The 22997-nt window shown below is 35.6% G+C and overlaps 1 protein-coding gene across 2 annotated transcripts in view; it reads left to right on the top strand.

Annotated features, from left to right (window-relative positions):
* The window catches only part of LOC148954055 (6-phosphogluconate dehydrogenase, decarboxylating-like), a 66782-nt gene that overhangs the window by 14431 nt on the left and 29354 nt on the right, over positions 1-22997 (top strand). Inside the window, exons 1-2 of one of the 2 annotated variants that reach the window (XM_089085769.1) lie at positions 11341-11400; positions 15828-16293. In XM_089085769.1, the coding sequence (XP_088941895.1) occupies positions 11348-11400; positions 15828-16293 (519 nt within the window). In that variant the 5' untranslated portion in view covers positions 11341-11347. Of the gene's footprint in view, positions 1-11340; positions 11401-15827; positions 16294-22997 lie in introns of those variants that run through there. The other variant, XM_089085770.1, reaches the window with a different exon arrangement.

The following is a 22997-nucleotide window of genomic DNA, read 5'->3' as shown; positions in this document are numbered from 1 at the left end:
TGGTTTGGAAAAAGAAATAGCCTTAACAATTAAAAACTTATTTATAACTCAAATATTAAAAACTATTTTCAAAAAATAACTTTAAAGTGTTACAGTGTCCCAACCCCAAATCCACCAATACATTAGTGGGGGGTGTGCACCCCATCTGGATCCACCACTGAAAAAGACTGACTTCATCATTTTTTTTTATTGAAGCTGCAAAGCTCTATCCCCCTGGAATCAATAGAGCACCAGACATTGACACCCTTAGTGCATCAGAAAGTGACAATGAAGAGTTAGAAATAAGTGATTAGTTTGTTTACATTATGTGCTATTTATCTGATATTTATAAAACTGTATATATAGCTGCCATATATACTGCCATAAAGTGTTTGTTTTGCTGAAAAAAGTTTTACTGTTTTTAAAGAAGCTTAGAAGTAATTTTGAAAATAATTTATAACAAAAATGAATGCCATATTTGGATTCACAATGAAATTCTGATGCTAGTGGTAAGTTCCCCCCCCCCCAAAAAAAATGAATAATTCAAACTGTTTAGTATTTTTCATATCAAATCACAGCTCAACAAGATTTGGTATTTTTCATAGCAAATCACCACTCAACAAGATTTAGCATTTTTCAAATTGAATTGCTGCCAAGAAATTTAAAAAAAACAAAAAAAAAACAAGAAACTTAAAGAAGCTTAGAAGTAATTTTGAAAATAATTTGTAATGGAAATGAATGCCATATTTGGATTCAGGATGAAATTCTGAAGCTATTGGAATGTTTTTTTTATCTACCTGATTAGTCTGTTAATGTAAACCTTATCTGAAAATATGGTATATGAATTAAAATAGGCTAGTATGCTAGCCCTGGACTCCTTTTTACAGGAAATACTACAGATACTAGGCCTATGATCTGACAATTCACCCCCCCCCTAATGCATTTAGTAAATATTGAACAGTTCATATAATTGATCTACAACTAGTGATAATCACTAGTGATAATCACTAATGATAGATAGTAGTGATAGTACTAATCACTTTTCTTGCAAATTAAGTTTCAAGCCTTTTTTGGACTGTTGTAAATGATAATTCCTTTCTATAGTTTTTTGTATAAAAAGGGTTTAAATATTGGTTTCAAACTTACTATTTCATTAAATATCCATTTTGTTAAATAAAAGTTCAAATAGGGATAAAATCCTTTTAATAGACCGTGATAATATAACTTCACAAAAATACCAGATATTTCGGTCATATATAGTGACCGTCATCAGTATTAAAACTAAAATAAAACAATTTAAAACAAAAGTTTATATACTAAATCAAATAACACTACATAGTGTTTGAATCCCTAATTCTTTTCAAAGCAAAGGCGGAAGCTATTCTCTTTGACCTTCTTGGATTCGGTTCATTAGCGTTCAATGATGTAACATTTGGACAAAGGTCAACTACATTGGGTGAATTGAACTTTACTCTCTCAGATTTTAATAAAAATCTGAGAGAGTAAAGTTCAATTCACCCAATGTAGTTGACCTTTGTCCAAATGTTACATCATTGAACGCTAATGAACCGAATCCAAGAAGGTCAAAGAGAATAGCTTCCGCCTTTGCTTTGAAAAGAATTAGGGATTCAAACAATATGTAGTGTTATTTGATTTAGTATATAAACTTTTGTTTTAAAGTGTTTTATTTTAGTTTTACTACTGATGACGGTCACTGTATATGTGACCGAAATATCTGGTATTTTTGTGAAGTTATATTATCACTGTCTATTAAAAGGATTTTATCCCTATTTGAACTTTTATTTATCGTCATGGAAAGGCAGTGTGGTCTTTGAAATTATCTAATCCATTTTGTTATAGTTCTATAATGTGCAAGCATTGATTTGCCACAATTAAGTTGAAGAAAAAATTCAAAACAATTTCTCCATTTTGCTATCTGCCTTGTTTCTTCTGTTGGCATTGATATTTTTCAACATATAGGTGAAACAACAGTTCTTAAGCATCCTAACAGAATAAGAAGAAGACATGGCAGAATTTTTGAATTTTTTTATTCAACCTAATCTTGACAAATTAATCTTTTTCAATTGTACAACTTTTTCAAAATGGATTTATAATGAAATAGTAAGTTTGAAACAAATGTATTAATTCATTTTTACATCCAAAAAGTATAGAAAGAAATTATTATTTTTAAGGGTCCAAAAAGGGCTTAAAATGAATTTGCAAGAAAAGAAATTATTATATTCAGAAAGAGCATAAAAAAATGACATCTATTAGTATGTTCACTTTATTCATAGGTCAATTATATGCACTCTTCAATATTTACAATACATTTCTTTGTAGAACAGGTTTTTGCAGTTTCAACTTGATGAGGTTCAGTTTTGCTTGAGTGATATAAAAGTCAAGGTTTTTCAACTGTTTTATCAAAGTAAATCAAAATACTTAGGAGGCCTCTTCATTTAAAGTTTAATACATTCAGCAAAATTGAAAATAAAGCCTTTTTTTACATTACTTACATAAATATGCAATTTTTGGCAGATCATAGACTCCTTAACTGCTGAATATTGTTGATTCCTTTGTTAATTATGTCTAAACATATGAACAGTTCTGTTTTTTTTTTTGATTATATTATATCCATTTTATGGCATTTATCCTGAAAATTAGGATTTTTGAAAATCCTGAATATCCCTGGGATAAAATTCTAGTTCAGATACTTTTTTGCTATCTGGAACAGAGATTGGGTCAGGAAAATGAAGCTTTTAGTAATGAATACAAGGCCAAAAACATGTTCTGGGAAGGCATTGCCAAGCTTCTATATTAACCCTCTTCTGATTTCTAAGTGTTGAAAATTTGCCTATTTGACAGGTCTATACCTATTGAAGTTTTGCCTAAAATAAACATTTTACCTTAAATTTCAGTTATCAGTTTTGTTTTCTCTAGTTTTAGTTCTGAAAATGCAATTCTTGTTATTTGAGTAGAATTTTATGCCATATCAATGTTGTTTTTTTTTTCAAAATTTAGGAAATGTGTTTGCAGATCTTTGAAACCTCATAAATTGGGAATGAGCAAAGTTGTGAAGCTGAAAACAGTTTTCTTATGCTTCATTTAAGTAGAAGATCTGTTTTGCTAGGTTTCACTTACATGATGCAGATTTCTAAAGGTCATCAAAGGTCACTGCCCTCTAGAAGGAGTGGAGGTAGATACTTCAGAATATCTTCCCATGACTTACTTTGGTCTGTCAATCCATCCTTAAAAGTTTTATTTTCCTACTCTAACCTGTTTCCAAGATAGAAAAAAGTAGCTTAACTAGAATTTTACCATCCCTGGTTGTCTGAACTTTTTCAGGATCTTTTTCTGAATTTATCACTGTCTTCAGCTAGAATTTGGGATTTAGATATAAATACTGCAATAAAAACTAATTTTTCAATTAATATTCTTTATGCCCAATCAGCACTTCTTGGGATGTAAGATCTTTTACAGACTATAATGGTCTGGGAAGTTTAAATGTGTGGTTTCTCATATTTTTCCCATTTTAAACATTCATGAGAGAAAGGGGAAAGCTTATGTAGCAAATTATCCTAATTTGTAATTGAGGTAGAGTTAAGCTAGAGAGATCTGCCCAAATTTGTCCAACAAACATTAATTAATCTTGCAAAACAAAAGTTACAAATTTGCTTGCAGCAAAAGATACAAAGTATAAGTAGAAAATACCAGGGAACAATTTAGATTTGCTATATGCTCTTTATATTAAGTTCTTCCAAATTCAATTCAATGTTCCACTTTTATAGTGCAAGTGTTAAACCCAACAAAGATCATTGAACATTCATAAATCATTTGTATAAACAGGTATGACTTTATTCCAACTCAGGCAGCTTCAATTGTTCAACTAACAGAAGTTGCACTGTCCAGTGTATTATTAACACATATCTATACTAGGGCCTGACCAATATATTGGCCAGCTGATATGGAGGTCAGTGCTGTTTTTGGACATAGGTTAAAAAAATATTGGATTTTTTTTTTTTTTTTTTTTTTGTATGTGCAACTTATCCAGAATATGGCACCAGATTTCCTCATAAACTTTTACTTGTCCAATCCTTGGGGCAGAGCCATCAGCTAAGTCTGACCATGGTGGAGAGAGCAGCAGAGATATTCAAAGGAAGCCAAACTAGATTTGTTGTCAATACATGCCTGGTGCAGCAATGTTTGAAATGTATGATGAGGTCAAGAATGTACAACTAGAGATGCTGTTCTTGCTTCTTTCCTTGATCCCAGATACAATCACTAACCCTTAAAATCAAGAGGCACTCTGTAATGCTTAAAGAGTCAGACATTGGAAGAAACGAAATTAGCCACTGCAGCTGAAGAGCAGAAAACCCCCAAACAAAGAGAGTAAGCACAGCAAGTTTGATTCACTGTCTGTTTGATAACATTTTACAACTTCAACAAGTGAGGAAGAAGAGTCAGCAGATAATGTTGATCAGAGACTGGAAAGGTACATGAGTGTGAGGCTGTCATTGATAGGAAAAAAAACAGTATGTTAGAGTGGTGGCAAAATAACAATAGTTGTTTCAAAACTGGCACAACTTGCTTGGAACTATCTCTGCTGTCTGCCCTCTTCTGTCCCAAGCAAAAGAGTTTTTAGCACAGTTGGGAACATTTATGATGACAAGTAATGGTCTCTGATAGGAGAAAATGCTGAAAAGTTGTGTTTTCTGCATTACAACTTGCCCCAGTTGGACTGGACTTATTAAGCATTGTCCAGACTATAACTTCAATTAGTTCAATTTTTTTTTGTAAATCTTTTCTAAATAAATCTGTTTTGCACCGTTTGAAATCCACAATGAATTATTGAGGCTGTTCTTTGGTGTGTAATAGACCTGGCAGAAACATGTGATTATGAATATGGGCAGAGAATGTAGGGTTTAAACTTTATGTAAGATTTTTTTTTTCTTTTCTGGAGGGGAATTTATTGGCAAATTAGATTGGTATTGGGCCCCAAAAATCCATATTTGTTTGTCCCTAATCTGTACAATTCAATCATCAAACAAATAGATTTTCCCTTAAAGAGCTTAAAGGCCTTGTTTTTTTGGTTGCATAATCATGAAAAATGCAAATTATCACAAGAGGGAAAATTGTAAGAAGTGTTACCCAGTGTTGGTCATAGTTGTCACTGTCATAGATTTCCAGGGCAACATCACATATTTCTTTACCATATGTAAAGGGCTGCATATTCTACTGTTAGAAACTAGACTTTATTGAGTAACAGAAATCCATGTAGCTTGATATTAAGCAAACTCAAGACTTAACTGCAAATTATGTTCAAATGGCCTGTGAAGGATTTCATTGTGTCCATATTGTAGATTTTAAACATGAAAACACCTGGCCTTCCCAAAAAACCTGTGATTCAACTGCTCACCTACATTTGGCTATTGTTACCATGTAAATGGATATGTCACTGGAAAATGTCATTATTTAAAAAAAGGTCTTTTGAAGCAAACAAAAGGTTTGCAAGTAGAGTGTAATCCAAGATTTGGGGAGGGGTCTGAGATTCATTTAAACTCAAAAATAATGATGATCGGATGTAGTTGTGGATTTTCTGGATGTAGTTAAATAAGAACTTTGTTATTATAAAGGATAGCATAGAAGAAGACCCAGAATAAATCATTGTGTATGATAAACCTTTTTACATACAGAACTTGAAGTTCCATCAGGATGCATTGAAGCAGATTTAGTCTAGATTTAGTCAAAGAATATTATTTGTATAAAAAAAATTTCAATAGGTCTGATTTTAAAGAGAATTGATTCAGCCTATGTGCTACATTCAAGCACCAAATTTACTTGCTACTCCTTTTGCTGTCCCAACCTTATTGCCTCAAAACATCCCCAATGGCTGCTTACTTGTACATTTTAATGTTCCAAACTCAGCTGAAAGTAGCTACATGCTTTATTGGAACGTAAATGACAATGTGCTTGACAAATGTTGTTTTATTGAAGAGTTTGCCCCAAATTTTGGTACTATATGCATGCAAGAACATTTTCTGACTGATGTAACTAAAGAGCTTATAAATTTTACAACTCCCATGAACTATTCTTCTATGGTGTTAGGTGTGCTGGGAACTGCAGAAGACCATCTATTAGCCTTGCTCTCCTTGCCCAAGTTGGCCTCCCAGCTGTCTTTGGTGGATGTGACCAGGACCCATCTAGCCATCCAAATAGTTAATACCATGATTGCTAACATGCATCTTCCTGCCAATTACAAAGATGGTCAGTTAAGAAAATAATTTTCTCAGGTATATTGCAAACTCTAAATGCATGAACAGTTAGCCAACAACACAAAAGTTAATCATTGGTGACTTTAACTGTGATCTGCATGACCAATCTGTGCCCTGTACAAGCCTGGTTTGCTCTGTATGTGAAGATGTGGCTGTTGTCAGAAAGGGTTGTAATGCAATGTACATTCACAACAGTAGTTCAACTCGTCAGAAAGTTGGACTGCAACCCTGGTGTGTTTTCATCAGACCAGTATCACCTCAGACCACTTCACCGTCTTGGTAAGTGTTAATCTGAATTATTTTCCAACAGAACATAAACCAGGTAAACAGGTCATGAAACAAGAATATGACATGGTTTATAGAGCAGTGTTCTAAAACACTAGTGATGCAATTCTTCAGAAGATAAAAATCCCATTTTGTCTTCTTAAAAAATCTTCTTGTGTGCTGTTCTACAATGCTTATGTCTTTTATTTACCATGCAATAATGTGTGGAGAGAGGGCAGCTACCCCAATGGTCCAAGTCCAAATGGCCAGATCAGTTGACAGCTTCAAGATTTGTGTTGACTGGGATGGTGTTGGAGAGGCAAGTCATGGAAGTTGCAGTGGGACAAACCAGTATCATCCATCAGGGTCTATTAGATGTGAACACTCAGTTATGGCACCACATGCAAACTGCCACTTGTCACCCTCTACCACCTGGCACACTCATCCAAAGTTGTGGTTGTGCAGTGGCCTCAACTTTAAACTGTCCCGGTAATGGCTGGTACAGGCCAGTTATACATCTGGAGGATGGCCACTACCAAGTGGGTTTAAATTGCAGAGCTTTCACTGCCTTAGCCACCTGCCCTTTTAGCCCTCAAACATGCCTGGTCAGCAATACATCTAGTGACACCCAACAATGAAACCAAACTATCATGTATTATAGGCAGCACAGTAGCACTACCTAAGTAAAGAACAATGTTAGCACAATGTATTGTTTATTTTTTTCTTGACTAGGGCACTCCATATCAAAGGAGTTGTCATAGAAACTTCGAAAAGGGCTCATTTGATTGGAAATTGGAATGGCTAGTGCCCTTTTTAATAGTTGAAAGTGATTGGAAGACAACTAACACCCCTTCCCCGCCCACCATTCCCCCAAACCCATCCAATCACATTTCCGAGAGAGCCATTTTGTTCAACGTAGTTAAATGTTCTGAAAGTTAGGTCTTTGAGAATGATAACCCCCTCAGAGCCCTCAAGGCAAGGGTTATAAGTTATGCCCTGGGGGCATATAGGGTTTTTATTGAAAGCTTTGTTGTAGAAACTTGAAAAAGGGCTCATTTGATTGGAAATTCAAAGGACTAGTGCCCTTTTTTAATAGTCAAAAGTGATTGGAGGGCAAGTAACCCCCCTCTCACACCCACATTTTCTCCAAACACATCCAATCAAAATTTTTAGATAGCCATTTTGTTCAACTTAGTTGTCGTTTTTGGAAATTAGGTCTTTGTTGACAACCCCCCAACAGCCCTCAGGGCAAGGGTTGTAAGTTATGCCCTGGGGGTGTATAAGGTTTTCATAGAAAGTGTTGTCATAGAAACTTCAAAAAGGGCCCATTTGATTGGAAGTTGAAATGGCTAGTGCCCTTTTTAATAGTAAAAAGTAATTGGAGGGCAACTAACCCCCCTCTCATGTCCATCATTTCCCCAAACACATAAAATCAAAATTTTGAGATTTCAATTTTTTTTTTCATTTTTGCCATTTTTTTCAACGTAGTTGAAAGTTCTGGAAATTAGGTCTTTGAGGATGACCCTCCCCCAGAGCCCTCAGGGCTAATGTTGTAAGTTATAATTTTTTAGTAGTCGAAAGCGATTGGAGGGTAACTAACCCCCCTCTCACGCCCAACATTTCCCCAAACACATCCAATCAAAATTCTCAGATAGCCATTTTGTTCAACGTAGTTGAAAGTTCTGGAAATTTGATCTTTGAGTATGAAACTCCCCCCAGAGCCCTCAGGGCTAAGGTTGTAAGTTATATCCTGGGGGAAAATTAGGTTTTTTATTGAATGCTTTGTCATAGAAACTTGAAAAAGGGCTCATTCTATTGGAAATTCAAAAGGGCTAGTACCCTTTTTAATAGACGAAAGCGATTGGAGGGTAAATAATCTCCCTCTCATGGTTATATTGGGCTTGTTTATTTTTTGATATAATTTAAATAAAACACATTACAGTCTGCATAACTAAAATAGAACATTCCAGTGTTTGAACCTTTTTAATAGTCAAAAGTGATTGGAGGGCAACTAACATCCCTCACACACCCACCATTTCCCCAAACACATCCAATCAAAATTTTGAGATGGACATTTTGTTCAACATAGTTGAAAGGTCCTAGAAATTAGGTCTTTGCCAGCATTGTCGTAGAAACTTCAAAAAGGAATTATTGAATTGTGAACTGAAAGGGCTAGTGGCCTTATTAATAGTCAAAATTGATCAGAGGGTGAATGCCCCCCACGCCCATCATTTTCCCAAACACTTCTGGTCAATATTTTGATATTGCCATTTTGTTGAACGTAGTTGAAGGGTCCGGAAATTATATTTTTGAGTATGACAACCCCCTCACAGCCCTCAAGGCAAATGTTGTAAGTTATGCCTGGGGGTATATATTGTTTTTTATAGAAAGTGTCGTCATAAAAACTTCAGAAAGGGCTCTTTTGATTGGAAATTGAGAGGCTTATTGCCCTTTTTAATAGTCGAAATTGATCGGAGGGAGAATCTCCCACGCCCATCATTTCCCCAAATATTCCCGATCAATATTTTGATATGGTCATTTTGTTCAACGTAGTGGAAAGGTCTGGAAATTATGTATTTGAGGATGACAACTGTCCCCCTATAGCCCTCAGGACAAGGGTTGTAAGTAATGCCTTTGGGGCATATAAGGTTTTTATAGAAAGTTTTGTTGTTTTTAAGTAATGCCCAGGAGGTATTTAAGGTTTTTATGGAAAGGATGGTTGTTTTACTTGAGAAGAGGCTCGGTCTTTCTCCCTGAAAAAGATTATGTCAATATAAAACAAACAGAAATTAATCCAAAAAACTTTTTGCACAAAATAAGTTTTTCAAAAAAAGTAAAGAACTCCATTAAACCAAAAATAGAATCAAATAATCTACCGACCATACAACTATAAGAAATCAGTTGTTCATTTTTGGTTTAATGGAGTTCTTTGCTTTAAAAAAAAAACTCATTTTATGCAAAACATTTTTTTGACTAATATGGCATATTTAAATAGTGATGATCCACTCAAGAAATGTGACATGAATATCAAGTCAATTTTACCTTGGTGACATCTACAGGTTCTTCAATCTTAATTGCTAGAAGGTGCAATTTAAGGTATTTAAGGTAATAAAAGGCCAATCTTCCAATCCCAGACTTGTAGATATCTGCAAAAAAGGGAAATTCTGGCATCACACATGGCTAAAAATTGATAGTGTTTAAAAATTAGTTGATAGTGTCCAAAATTTGCTAATCACAAGTTGGCTACAGTCCTAACCAAACATTGTAGGGAGAAAAAAAACCTTTTTTCAGTAAATGTCCAAGATAACCCAAATTTCCACTGGAAAATCCTTGTTTATGCAAAAAGCAGTAAGAGTGTTTGTGAATTTGTGAAGAGCTATGGAAAAATCATTATCAATGCAAGTTTGCTGCTCCATTGCTGGATCTTAAAGGTGGTCTTGAAAAAGCTAAGGCATAGCCTTGAATCTTCTGTCAAAAGCAACTTCACAGTGACAAGTATCATTGGTTATGTACTAGGAAAGCTCACAAAGAAAAGTCCAAAGGGCACAAATGGGATACGTGCAGTCCTCCTAGATCTCAATATCCCATGCTAGTTGATCATTTATGTCTAGGTCTGTTTTTTCACTCATCAATGTGCTAAGATCTTACTTCTTTTGTCAGAAAACGCTTAAAAGTGAAATCTTTGAACAAAGATCTTACATCTTTGGTCGTTTTTGTGCAAACGTCTTTCATAATTCTGCTCTGATCAGCGGTCTGAGAACAATGATGAGTAGATCATCAAAGTTCTCTCATCATTGTTCCATATGGCAAAACAGTGGCGGTCTTCACACTTTTTGCTAACATCAGTGAGCTGTAAGATCTTAGAACAAAGATGAGTTAAAAAACGATAATCTTTGCAGAAAGATGTAAGATCTTAGATGTAAGATCTTAGTGCTAAAAAACGTGCCTTCTGTTGTTTCCAATGATTTTTACTGTTGGCTTTGTACCTAAACTGTTCTCAGAGGGTAAGTTGTTGCCTCTGTTAAAACAGGGTAAACCTGCAAATTTATATAGTTCTCACCATCACATTACAATTTTAAACCTGTAACCTTACGTCACTTGCTGCACTTGAAGTTCCAGTGTAGCTGAATAGAATCTGCAAACCCCAAAGGTATGTTTTAATGAAATTGTGGGTTTTCCTTGCTATCAGATGTAAATTAAACTGAATACATTATGCCAGAGATAAATATGTGGATAAGATTCGAAATTAAGCAAGTCAGTCGAGTAACAAAGATATAGGGCTTGGGAGGTTCTCTAATAATAGTTAATTAATGATTAACAATTAATGTGTTTTTTAATGGGCAATACTTATTGGAGGTCCTTGAGTCAAATTTCCTCCAAATGGAGCTTTAACTGCGCCCCTTTCAGATTTCAATTTTGGCTCTCTCCAGTTCCAGCAGTATATTTGAATTTCTGATAAACGTCTTCTTTCAAGAAACTTAGTTTTCTGAATATAAAGAAAAGAGGAAAAAATCAAATATGTACAGAATGTTAGAAGCTTTTTGTTATCCATAAATTTATACTAAAAGTCAGATTTTTTCTTTGCTTTTCGTATCACTTCGTTTGCTTGCTCATTTTTACAAAAACTTCAACTACGATATTTAACTTTTAGACAAATCTGACGGTAGCGTAAAATACTTCCGGTATTAGTTGCATTGTTAAAATCTAGTGTTAAAATATAAAGAAAAGCTCTGCCATGCGTGTATTTTTGCGGTTTTCAAGACAAGGTTTTCCTATTTACTGCTTTATGATCTTAGTTGATATTTACTGTTTGTGCAGATCTATGACATTTTTGGATGGGGGCTACAGCTTGCAAAAATATGTTAGCGTGCCATGACTATGAGCCGGTGTAAGTGATGTTGTTTATGTCCAACTGATTCGATATGTTGTTCCTCAACTCAGGGCTGCGATCCCTAGGGGGATTCGAAATCTCAAAGACGAGATATCCCAGCATGGATGTGTAGGGAATTGCCTCTTAATTATTCGTTTATAAATTCCCGGTAAATACGCATAGCCTACAAATATACAGAAATAAACTTAGAAAAAAGAATAACCATGTATCTATCAGTAACTAGTGAGATAATTGAACTGCTGATAAAGCAAACAGCAGGGCTCAAGTTGTTTATTTGGGGCGGGGCTTTGGGGTGACTAGCTCAGTTTTCATGTGCTTTTTGGATTGCTATGCTAAAAAGGTCGGAAAACGATGGCTTACACACATATTGACAAACAGAACGTTAATCCTAAAAATTCGAAGCAGCACATGATTTGCCATGAAATTTAAAAATTGAGCCGATAATTGTTAACACAGACTTAGAATAATAAGAAAAAAGAAAGTTAAAACAATGTGTAAAATATAAAGCATTCTACAATGCTTCCATACCAGATATTTACCAGCTTTTGTTTTTTTGCTCCAAAAGATTTGAATTTCGCGTTCAAAATCCATCAGCGATTTTCTTCAACAGTATTTTGTTTGGTAGAATAATTCATCAACAATTTCTATTTTGAATTTTCTGTAGATTTCCAGAAACTTTTGCCAATAATAATTGCTACTAATCGTATTTGTTAGAATGAAAAAGAAAACATGGCTTATATAAAAGTATCTTAAAAGCGTAACATATGCTTACATATATAGGTATATGTACAAGTTTATATATTTTTTATATAACAGTCTGATGCAGGCATTCCTACCTTAGATACTATAGGCTAATGATAAATTAGACTTTTGCCATTTTCAAAATTTTGTCAGGACCCATAAGAGTTTTGTTTTTTAATTAAAATGGTTTGCCAAAATATTAAACTTGTTAGCATTATTTATTTCTATAACAGTAAGAGATGCAAAGATTCTGGATGTGCTAATCGATTATATATAGCAACTATGATAAAGTGCTATATTTATTTTCTTGTTAGCCAATTTATCATTTTGATCTGACTCCATCGAGCTTTATTAAAGTTACTCTTTGAAGGAAAAAAAAAACTAAAATTCTATTGATCAGTAGGAATCAATTGTATTTGCGTAAATGGTATTTTAAACTTTTTCGGGAGATTGGACTCCACCCCTCCTCCGGAACATATCATTGAATAGGAAACAGAAATGAAAAAGTACCATTGATGGATCAAGTAAATGCCACGAGTTTCAAGGGTTAGCTTCAACCATCCAGGGCGGGGTGGTCTTTTCTAATTTATATTTAGCTGCGGGAACAAGGAAGGAACATTAAGTGCGCAAATCTTCAACTAGGAATCCGAAAGATCTAGAAATCTAGGACGTCTTTTCCAAAACGGACTATTGTAGGACAGTCTTGTTTAAGTCAGCAGCATCAGTGAGGTCTTTCTCACTTTTTAGAAGAAAACTGAGACAACACCTTAAGTTCTACCTGAAGAATCTTGAGCTTTTCCTGGTTTCGGAGAAATGTGCAAGCTAGCTTGATATTTGCTAGTAAGATAGATAAAGTTGAAATAAGATAAATTCACGAATAAATATACATACAATAAAACACTATATTATTGCTCCAAAGATTCCTTGGCCGTTTAAAAGGGGAAGACACTCAAGTCGCTCATTCAAAGAAAATAGTGACTTGCTAACTTAAAGAGAGAAGATAAGAAAAAAAGAAAAGAAAATTTGTAGAATGCAAAAATTAAATTGATTAGACAGGTTATATGGAATAAATAGACTCCAATGAATCCCGCGCGAAAAAGGGGAAAAAAGCTTCTTAGAAGCCAAAAAATTTGTTTTGTTTTTTTTAGCAATCTGAAAGAGTGGCACCTTCAAGCTGTTTCAGGGAGCTTATTCCATGTAATATGACTCGCAACTAAAGGATTGAAATCTGACCTTACACAAGGAATAAAAGGCGTTTCAATTTGGTTTTATGCATTGCGAAGATGATAATTATTTTGATCAGAGGTAAAAGATGGCGGAACACTTAGGGGGCGGGGGAGGTCAACACGAAGCTGAGAAAAAGTGAAACATGCACACGAGAGAATATACAGTGAATCGAGATCGAGTAAAGGGATAAATCTTGAACGAATGAGGTTTCTAGCTTTATTGTGAATAAAGTGGTTTTGTGTGGAAGTGGTTTTGAAAGTAAAGGGGAAGTTGACATCCATACTATTGGACCGTAAGAAAATAAGATTGGATCAATCACTGAAAAAGGACTTTCAAAATTGATCCAGGAAAAGTATATTTGAGCTTCCTTGAGAGAGATCCTTTTCTTTAAAGAAGGTGAGAGCGAGGAGCAAACCGGCTAAAAATTAGCAAGGAAATTTCTGATAGTGTGCCTGTGATCATAGTTAGTTTATCAAGAAAAATTAAGAAAAAGCTAATCAAGTAGGCTAATTTATGTTTGCTCTCTTGAAGAATATGTTCTTTTCATGTTCATGGTCTTAATCAGGTTTAAAAGAATACTGGTTATGATGAAGAGCTCGAAATTCTAGGGAAAACTGTAATATGTTTTTTTTTTTTGTTTTTTTTCTTTGCCGGGGATTATTTAATGCGAAATTTTGTAACTAGGACGGGTCGCCATGGGGTTTTATCTTTAGGGAAATTTTCTTAAACAATCAAGCTTTGAACCAAGTTTCAGACTATTTTGACCCCTTCAATCGGATTAGAGGAACATATGAGGGGATAAAGAGTGAAGCTTTGATTAGATCGGAATGGAGGAGGAGCGTGCGCAGCTGTGCTGGTCTCAGACGGCTTGTCTTGGTTGTCAGATCACTTAGAACTCCTAGTTGGAGTTGTTAGCAGGGTCATTCCAAAGGTTGTCGGCGCCCAGGCCTAAATTCATTACGGTGCCCCACCTCCCAATTCAAAAATAATAAAACAAGCCCCATTTGCAGCGGTCCTCAGCCATGGTGCCTGGAGCAGCTTGCTCCGATCACCCCTGCCCCCTTCTTTTTGAACGGCCCTGGTCGTTAAGAATCACAAGAAATTATAGAACGCCACCAAATTTGGGGATGATGACTTTGGTGACTGCAATTTATATTCGCCGCCCCTAGAACTGAACATATAACTAAGTTTGTTGTTTTTGCAACATTCATAGCACCAGCAACAACTGTGACGCGTCTCTAGTCTTGACGATTCGGCTTAGATACTTCAAAAAGTACCATGCTATTTTTTTGTTATTATTATTATTCACAGCCCGTCCCCCTAGACTATGCAAGTTCTATTGTTCGTTCAATCTGTTTTCTCTTATTCTCTTTGATTATAAAAATATTTAGAAGTTCCATTTATGTTCTGATTCGTCCTGTACTAGGTTACAGCTATCACTGCAACAATGAGAATATGTCGTATCCTCTTCCTCTTTTTCCATTCACAGACTAGTTGTGAAATGGAGCACTTGATATCAGAATTGTTCTATCAGATCTACAATGACTAAGAACATTCTTTGTGCAATACCTGGCCCTTAATTACTGTGAAAAAAGGCGAAAGACTGTTTTCGATTTTTCTGCTTTCATTTTGAATTTGTCTTTTGTAGCATAGGTAGCATGGCCCCTTTTGAGTCGCATGGCCGAACACTTTTATTTTCATTTTAGTGTGCAGTGATTGAAAACTTCCATTTGAAGGAGTTCAAGATATAACTTTCTAGGGATTATTTCTGTTAGGAGTCTTTGGCTGGATGAAGCTCAGGAGAATAGTCTTTCTCTGTTTAAAGAAAGACCGGATGCCTCAGATTAAAATAGGATAAGACTGTAAAAAAGTATTAAAAATTGAATTTCTTTGGGAGTTGGCGAGACCAGAAAGTTTTAATCTGGTATGCAATGAATGCCCAAGCAATTTTGTGACACGCCTGCAGCTACAAATTGCACTAAAAGGACAAATACTTATATCATTGGGTTCATTAGTCTCAAATCTGTGCTTTCATCGAGCCAGAATTATGATACTACTGACGCTTTTTCTCGGGGAAGGATCTAAACTTGCTTAAAAAGAAAAGAAAAACTGTCCTTTTTCAGCTATCTTCAATTAATTTTCAGTGTATTTTCAATAAAAAAGAAACACGTATACGCCAACTTTTATAAATGTAATTCGGCAGATGGGCAGAACTGGATCTTAGCTATGGAATGATATAAAAAATGTTGTTATTCGTTGATACGATAAAACAACGCTCGTATATCAAAACCGTAAGAGGAGTAGAAAAATAATACACTAAAGATTGCCCGAGTAACATAAAACCTTAAGACTGTACTTAATTCATTTCAGTGTTTAGTCCCAGTTGAAATTATTTTGTGTTGTTGTGTTGAGAAAAGGTATATGTTAACTAAATTCTTATTTTTTTTTCATTCCAGCGCTGACATTGCTCTCATCGGCCTAGCCGTAATGGGTCAGAATCTTATATTAAATATGAATGATCATGGTTTTGTAGTCTGTGCTTACAATAGAACGACTTCCAAAGTTGATGATTTTTTGAAAAATGAAGCCAAAGGTACAAAAGTTGTAGGTGCTCATAGCTTAAAAGAAATGGTGGCCAAATTGAAAAAACCTCGGCGAGTCATGATGTTGGTGAAAGCAGGAGAAGCAGTTGATAACTTCATTGATCAATTAGTACCTTTGTTAGAACCTGGTGATATCATCATAGATGGTGGCAATTCGGAGTATCAAGATTCGAACAGGCGTTGTAAGGACTTAAAAGAGAAAGGCATTCTTTTTGTTGGGTCCGGGGTTTCCGGTGGTGAAGAAGGGGCCCGGTATGGACCTTCACTGATGCCCGGTGGAAATCCAGATGCTTGGCCTCATATTAAAAATATATTCCAGGTAATCTTTATTTAAAAAATTTGTACTAGGAAAACCACGGCGGTGAAAGGGGGCAAAGGGTTTCCCCCTCTCTAAGATTGGTCTTAATCCTTTAAGAAAGTTAAAACGTTGCCATGTTCCCTTGGTCCTCCAAAAGCAAAATACATTCTCTGCAAGTAATAAGTTTTTAGAAACTGTAATTTGACATCACCGTTCCATGACGAAGAATGACGAAAAATACTGGTCTTTGAACAAGAGTAAACAGCGAAGGAAACGTCGAGCGGCTTAGTCGGTTTTGTAAATCGATGCTGTTGGGGCCATTTATGCTGATATATCAAAATTTTGCCGAGAAAGTGTTTTGATTTTCGATGACTAGTCTGTGCGTAATCTCTGAAAGGGGTCTAGTGATCTTCCAAAGGAGGATGTCAATTGCTCTTAAAATTGTTCATAATCCAAGGTGTGGTATCCAGGTTTTCATTATCTTAGCGTGTTTCTTTCAAAGTATCGTCAAGGAAGGGGTGTTGGATCGAACTAGAGGGACTCCCTTCTCATCTTGCTATCACCCTGTCCAAGTATATATCAACATTTGTTAAATCTATCGTTTTTATTCATCAATCAAGTCTTCAATCAACAATGAACATATATTTTTATTTTATTTTTAAGTTACATATTTTTCGTATTCCTGTTCTTGTTTGATTTTGTATTATCTTAGAATATATGTAATCTATCGTTTTTACCGCAAAATTTATGACTGGGATTTTCATTTACTACTCAAGGAGTTGTTGCAAAGTCTCAATGATCAACTGACTATGTTTTCTTGACTGATTGTTTTGAACAGTTTATTATTGCTGCGTAATATTCTTCCTGGCTTTGATATTTGGTTAAAAAAAAATTGGAAAGGAGGAGAATATTCCGGAAGCACCCTAAAAATAAAACTTGTAATTTAACAAAATGAATACCTAACCACGGATTTAATAGGGGAGGTATTTATGTGCAAGAGGCTCTCCTTCCTCTTCATCTCTAAGAAAATAGTAGAACAAATCATGAACGCCTCCATGAAATTTCTCAGGGGTATTTTCCACCTGACCACCCTCCCCCCTCTGCCGGGACCTATGGAATGAATAGAAATATATCTGACTATTTGGTTTAAAATGCTCTTTTGAAGCTCAAGGGTCTCCCCCTTGTGTCAAAATCCTATCCCACTGGAAGTGCTAGTTAGATGCACCCACGAAACTAATTGATGCCCTCAATAGAGAATGTGGTTTGAGAATGTGGCGCCTCTCTTTCTTTCTCTCTCTAACTCACTTATCTATATGGTAAGCCACGAACCCCTTTTTTTAATCAGGGTAGGTGCGTGACCCGAGAGAGGCCATGCCCACCCTCCTTCCTGAAAAGGTCCAGTGTCCAGGAAAATTTGTGTTCTTATTTTGGAAGATGTTTTTTTTTAATGCTTTTGCGTCTCCTAGTTTTCAAGAAATCTCTCACCAACTTTTGCAAAACAGTCGGCTGTTGTTCTCATTATTTGTTTGGTAACCTGCACTTTAGCGAAAATGGCTTTATTGATAATCTTATTGAAAGCAGCACAAGTGTCGTTAATGCTTGTACACACAAACTTGGATAAATTACAATTCCACAAAGTTTTATTCTAAATTCCCTTTAAGTTCGCAATTAATTGTCTTCGTATTATTTATTTTATGTGATCATGTTTCATGTATAATACGGTGACAGACATGATCATCGTGCTTAAGAGCCTTTTTTTCTTTTGATTGTTGACTGTATGTAAGTATGACGGGACTAGACCCTTAAGGTCCATACTGGCGGTGCTGATCTTCGTTTCGTGGCCCTTCAGCCAGGAAATACAATGTGGGATTGGCCGCCAGCAATCCTGTGCTTTTGCACACTATTCCTGTTTACCTTCCCCAGATTTTTCCAGGTACCCCTTTAGAGCTGGGTCGACTCTGGCTGAGCTTACCGAGTCATGTCACCAACCCCCGTCCCAAAACAAATAACCGGCCACGCCAGGAATCGAACCCGTAGCCCCCAGACAAAGGATTCCCAACCCACCGCGCCAACCAAAAGGCCAGGACGGTTTACTTTTTGACTGAAAACTGTTCGTGAAAAGGATTCGAAAAAATATGTTTGTTCTTCTCCGAAAAAAAATGCAGAGTTTTCAGTATGTTCCGTTGCATTAAATGATACTAGGGATTCTGCTGCGTTACGCATAAGCCGTCCCAGTTAGACCCCAAAGCCGCGCCGAAATAAAAATTGGCGGTGTCGGATATGATTACGGCGGCGCGCCGCATGCGACGCCGAAATTTGTTGGTGGTGCGCCGTCAATTGATCGGTGTTTGTTCTATTTTTGAGTTTTTTGTGGCTACTTTTAAGAAGTTTTGGAAGCTTAATGGGTATCGTTTTTATCGGAATTCGGTCCACAATATTCCTTTCTAGCTTCATTACCATGACCAAACCTCGGACAAAATAAGGAGGAGATTTCAATCTTAACTTCTAAAAAATATTATTTTAATCCAAATGATCGACAGTGAGATCTTAAACTGCCTGATAATTGAATTAATCCAACAAAATAGGTAATTCAAAATTTAATTCAAATTAAGCTCTAAAACTTAAATTATTTATGAACCATCAATAGAATCTGATGTGATATCTTATTTTATGTTCGAATTTCCTGGTCTTGCAACCTGCATTCCACTTCTTTGAATACCCTATCCCTCAACCTCTCACTCTCTACGCAACAGAAACTAAAATTAACTATTTTGACCTACGCCTTTGAGAATGAAATAGCTTATTTTTTGTCCTTCCCATCTTAGCAATTAAGGTATTGTGGATCTGGACGTGCTTGAACATGGTGGGTAAGTATATCAAACGATCGAAGTTATACTTACGTGTAGGATATAATACAAGAGTCCGTTCCCAGGTGTAAGAAGAAAAAGAAGCAACATTCTGTAAAGAAAAGCTTTTATGTAAAAAGAGGCATCATCTTATAAAGAAAAGCATTCTTTATAATTTTATTATTAAATTTATTATTAAATTTTTAATTCTGGCTTTAAATTTTAGAATTTAATTTGAATTAAGTTTTAAAAACCAACAGAGAGAAAAATCTCAGTGAAAAAAAAAACGAGACTTCGGCGAGTGGAGAGAAAAGAAACGACAAATGTAAAACAACGCGAATATTTCGCCTGTATTTAAACAAGGCGTCTTCAGCAAGAAAGAAACACAAGAGGAACAAGATAAAAAAAAAGCTAAAACTAAAAACCCAATAAAACTACCACCAAAAAAAAATATATATATACAACTGGCGCAAACTGATCCACGTAGGGAAAAGATGCTATTATGGAGTTACCTCAGTGAGAACAGCAGAGCAACTGAGGAAAAATAAAAAAAAACTGGAAATTAATTTAACTATTCTGTTGCGAAATAATCCTTTTATTAGCTATTATTGAAGCAAATCGTTTTGGTAAGTTTCCGGAGGCTTGCTTAATTGTGGATTTTTTTCTATTGAATTTCGATGTTCAATAAATCTTTCAACAAATTGTTAGTGAGTCCTACCAATATAGAACTTCCCGCAAGAACACGGAATTTTATGTACCCCACTTACTAAATTTCCCCAGTTTAAATCCTTACCAGAACTAAAGAAACTACCCATTGGCCTCAACGGCCAATTTTTTTTTTATTTTATTTTATTTTTATTTATATTTTTTTCACTGATTTTTCTCTGTTGGTTTTTGTCATGGCTGGCCAGCTCGGCTTAAGATCTTTCATTAAGTTATAAATTCCCTATTTTATCAATCCTCAGGCAGTTTAAGGAACCTGTGTTAAAAAATCAAAACACTTAGCTGGAAATAAACTCTAGCACTTTAAATCTTTAACAAGCTTGTAGTTATCATGTATAAAAATAAGCTTGTTTACAGGGTGTGGACCCAAAATAGAACGCATAGCAGTGACAATTAGTCCTGCACCACTGAAAACCCTTTCTGCTGCGGCACTTGTTGCCGGCAACGATAGAACTTTTCTTGCCAAAGCTACAATCCATGACAACTGAATAGAATATATTTCTCATAAGGGAATGGTTTGATTGATTGCATCAACTAGGACAGGATCATCTTCTGGCATGGGCTGCCAAGGCCAGATATAAATTGAATTGACGCCAAATCACATCATCATTTTTATCCTGTTCTTCATCATTGCTCACACACATTTATCTGATCAAGCAGGCTCCTTTTTCTTATGTATGATCATGAGGAGATTTATCGTTTCTGCTTTTCTGAAAAAAATCCAATAGCCATATTCACACAACTGATTGGGGTAGCTGATCCACTGACAGCAGCAGAGATTAGAGCCTCTTCTTCAAGCTTTTTGACGGCCCTCTCCTCTTTGTACAAACGAAATTTCGACTGCACTGAAAGGCTTACCAGAAGTTTAACTTTAGGAACCTGGAGTGTTGATTGGACAAATTCCGTTCAAAGGAGATGCGATAAAGTACCTGCTGTCAGTCTCTAGCACTAGAATATTAACCATTTTGAACAAGAATTCGATTCTTGTCAGTGAACCATCAAGAAGGTTCAGACGGTAATCAGTTTCCAAGTATTTTCAATGTTTCGAAGTCCAAAAGTGCAGCTGTCCCACAGATGGGAAGCGAAAGTCAAACTGTTTCCTCATCTTTTCTTTCAGAAGCAAAATACAGCTGCTATCATTTGTTTGCTCTTCAAGGTGAACTTTTAGAAGGCCCCGATAGAGCAGAGCAACATTTAGGATGGGAAAGAATTCTCCCTCAATAGCCTCGACCGTAGTAGAAAAATTTGATTGTAGACAGCAGGTCACGTATCAGTTCATATTCCTCATCATCTAGAGCAAGGTCAGGTTTCCCAATTTTACACAAAACACTTGCCAGAGGGCCTTTGTATTGAATAATACTTTGCATTATACTACATGTTGCATTCCATCGTGTGGGCAAATTCCGTTTTAAGGACCTGTATTGTTCATATCTTGGTAACAGAGGAGGCAGATGAGCAGCAACCTGCGCAATGGGCTACTGAGCATCAGCATCAAGAACCTTATCTAAATCACACAATTTTATCCATCTTGAAATTGAAGGGCACTCTCAGACAAAAACTTCTGAATAACTTAACTGTGAAACTCCAAAATAGTCAAAAAGTCGCCCAATCACCTTCTTGCTTAAAACCAGATTCGTTAGCATTTTTCTAACAAAGATCATTCTACTGTTGTTAGAAAATGGACTTGACGGAATTGCTGTACGCACCTCGATTGTGAGTCGCATTGCGTCTCTGCTATTGTCCAAATACCAAAGAGGTTGGGTAATTGATTCTTTTCTCCTTCTAAAAAAAAAATCGAATGAAAGCAAAACTTCTCGGTAGTTTAGGTGTGAGATTTACTTATGTTGTCGCACCTGACCATTCCAGAAAAAAAACAGACCATTTGGTCATAAGCAAGGGTGATATCCAGCATTTTATTGGGGGGGGGGGCAAGAGGGGTCCATATCTGAATATTCAAGTGTATAGGATTTAATAATTTTTTCTCCACATTATTGGGGGCAACTGCCCCCCCCTTGCCCCCTCCAAACGACGCCCCTGGTCATAAGGCCTAGATTCAGGTTTGTTTTTGTGTTTCAGCTTTTGGAGAACTCAATTTATTTACAGTGTCATGCGACAAATGAGATTGCAACGTCATCTAATCATTTACTTATGGCAGTATGATATTACTAGATCATTCCTGAATTTGAAATAAATAATCTGGTAAACTAATAGACCATTTTAACTTTCGGAAGTTCGAGAAAATCTTTTTTTTTTTTTATATGAATGTCCTGTGTGTTGCAGAATTTATCATTAACTATTTGTACTTGGTTCAATTAACTATTATCATTAACTACAATTTAGTTCGTTGTGTGAATATAATTGCTATCCGTTCTCTTGGAACTAAAATAATAACAAAATAATTAGTTTTCATTTATAGAAATTAGCTGTCGTGCCTACCCCATCGAAAGATTTCAAGGACATAACCTGATCTAATGACAGTAGTTGAGATCAGTGATAAGAGTTGTTCTAAGATTAGATCAGTAGAGTATCATTCTCAATTATTTATGAAAATGCTTTGTAGTTTTTCTTGTTATGAAATGCTCGTGGGTTAAGGTTATATTCATGAGAGTAGTAATTAGTTTTTCATCGACTGCCTGGTTGTGTAATATTTTCACTTTCACTGAATCATTAATGAATTAGATTAGTATATTTGCTGCAAATATTCGCTTCTTTCTTTTCTTGGTCTGTTAATGAAGAAGCTATTGTAGCAAATTAAAAACAATTAATTTGTTTTAATTCATTGATTAAAGAAGGTCTTTATTATTGGATTAGTATTTGTTGTGTTCTAACGACTAAAAACAAAAAAAAGTACTCGCGTAGAATCCAGTAAGTGTGCGATAAAAGACAGCATCGAAATGTCAAAAATGCTATTGATAAACAGGTTTGTGAAGGGTTTCTCACTCCGGGAACTATATTTAAACTTCAGTTTTTTGGGGTTTAGGGGGACTAAAAGGTACCTAGGTTGGGTTAGGTTACGTATTTAATATATGCTATGCTTTAGAGAAGACAAGCTTATAGCTAATTCGAAAAGTTGCTGTGGTAGGTAAGTTGAACTTTCAGGGATCGACCTGTATATCCTGAATTATGGTATGGGAATGTGTTTGCAAATGACCTTCT

Source organism: Artemia sp. Qi Xiang Cuo, chromosome 3 (genome assembly GCF_049724085.1).
Source record: "Artemia sp. Qi Xiang Cuo chromosome 3, ASM4972408v1, whole genome shotgun sequence".
Lineage (NCBI taxonomy): Eukaryota > Metazoa > Arthropoda > Branchiopoda > Anostraca > Artemiidae > Artemia > Artemia sp. Qi Xiang Cuo.
Note: the sequence above shows the minus strand (reverse complement) of the source record. Positions and strands in the feature narration are given on the sequence as shown.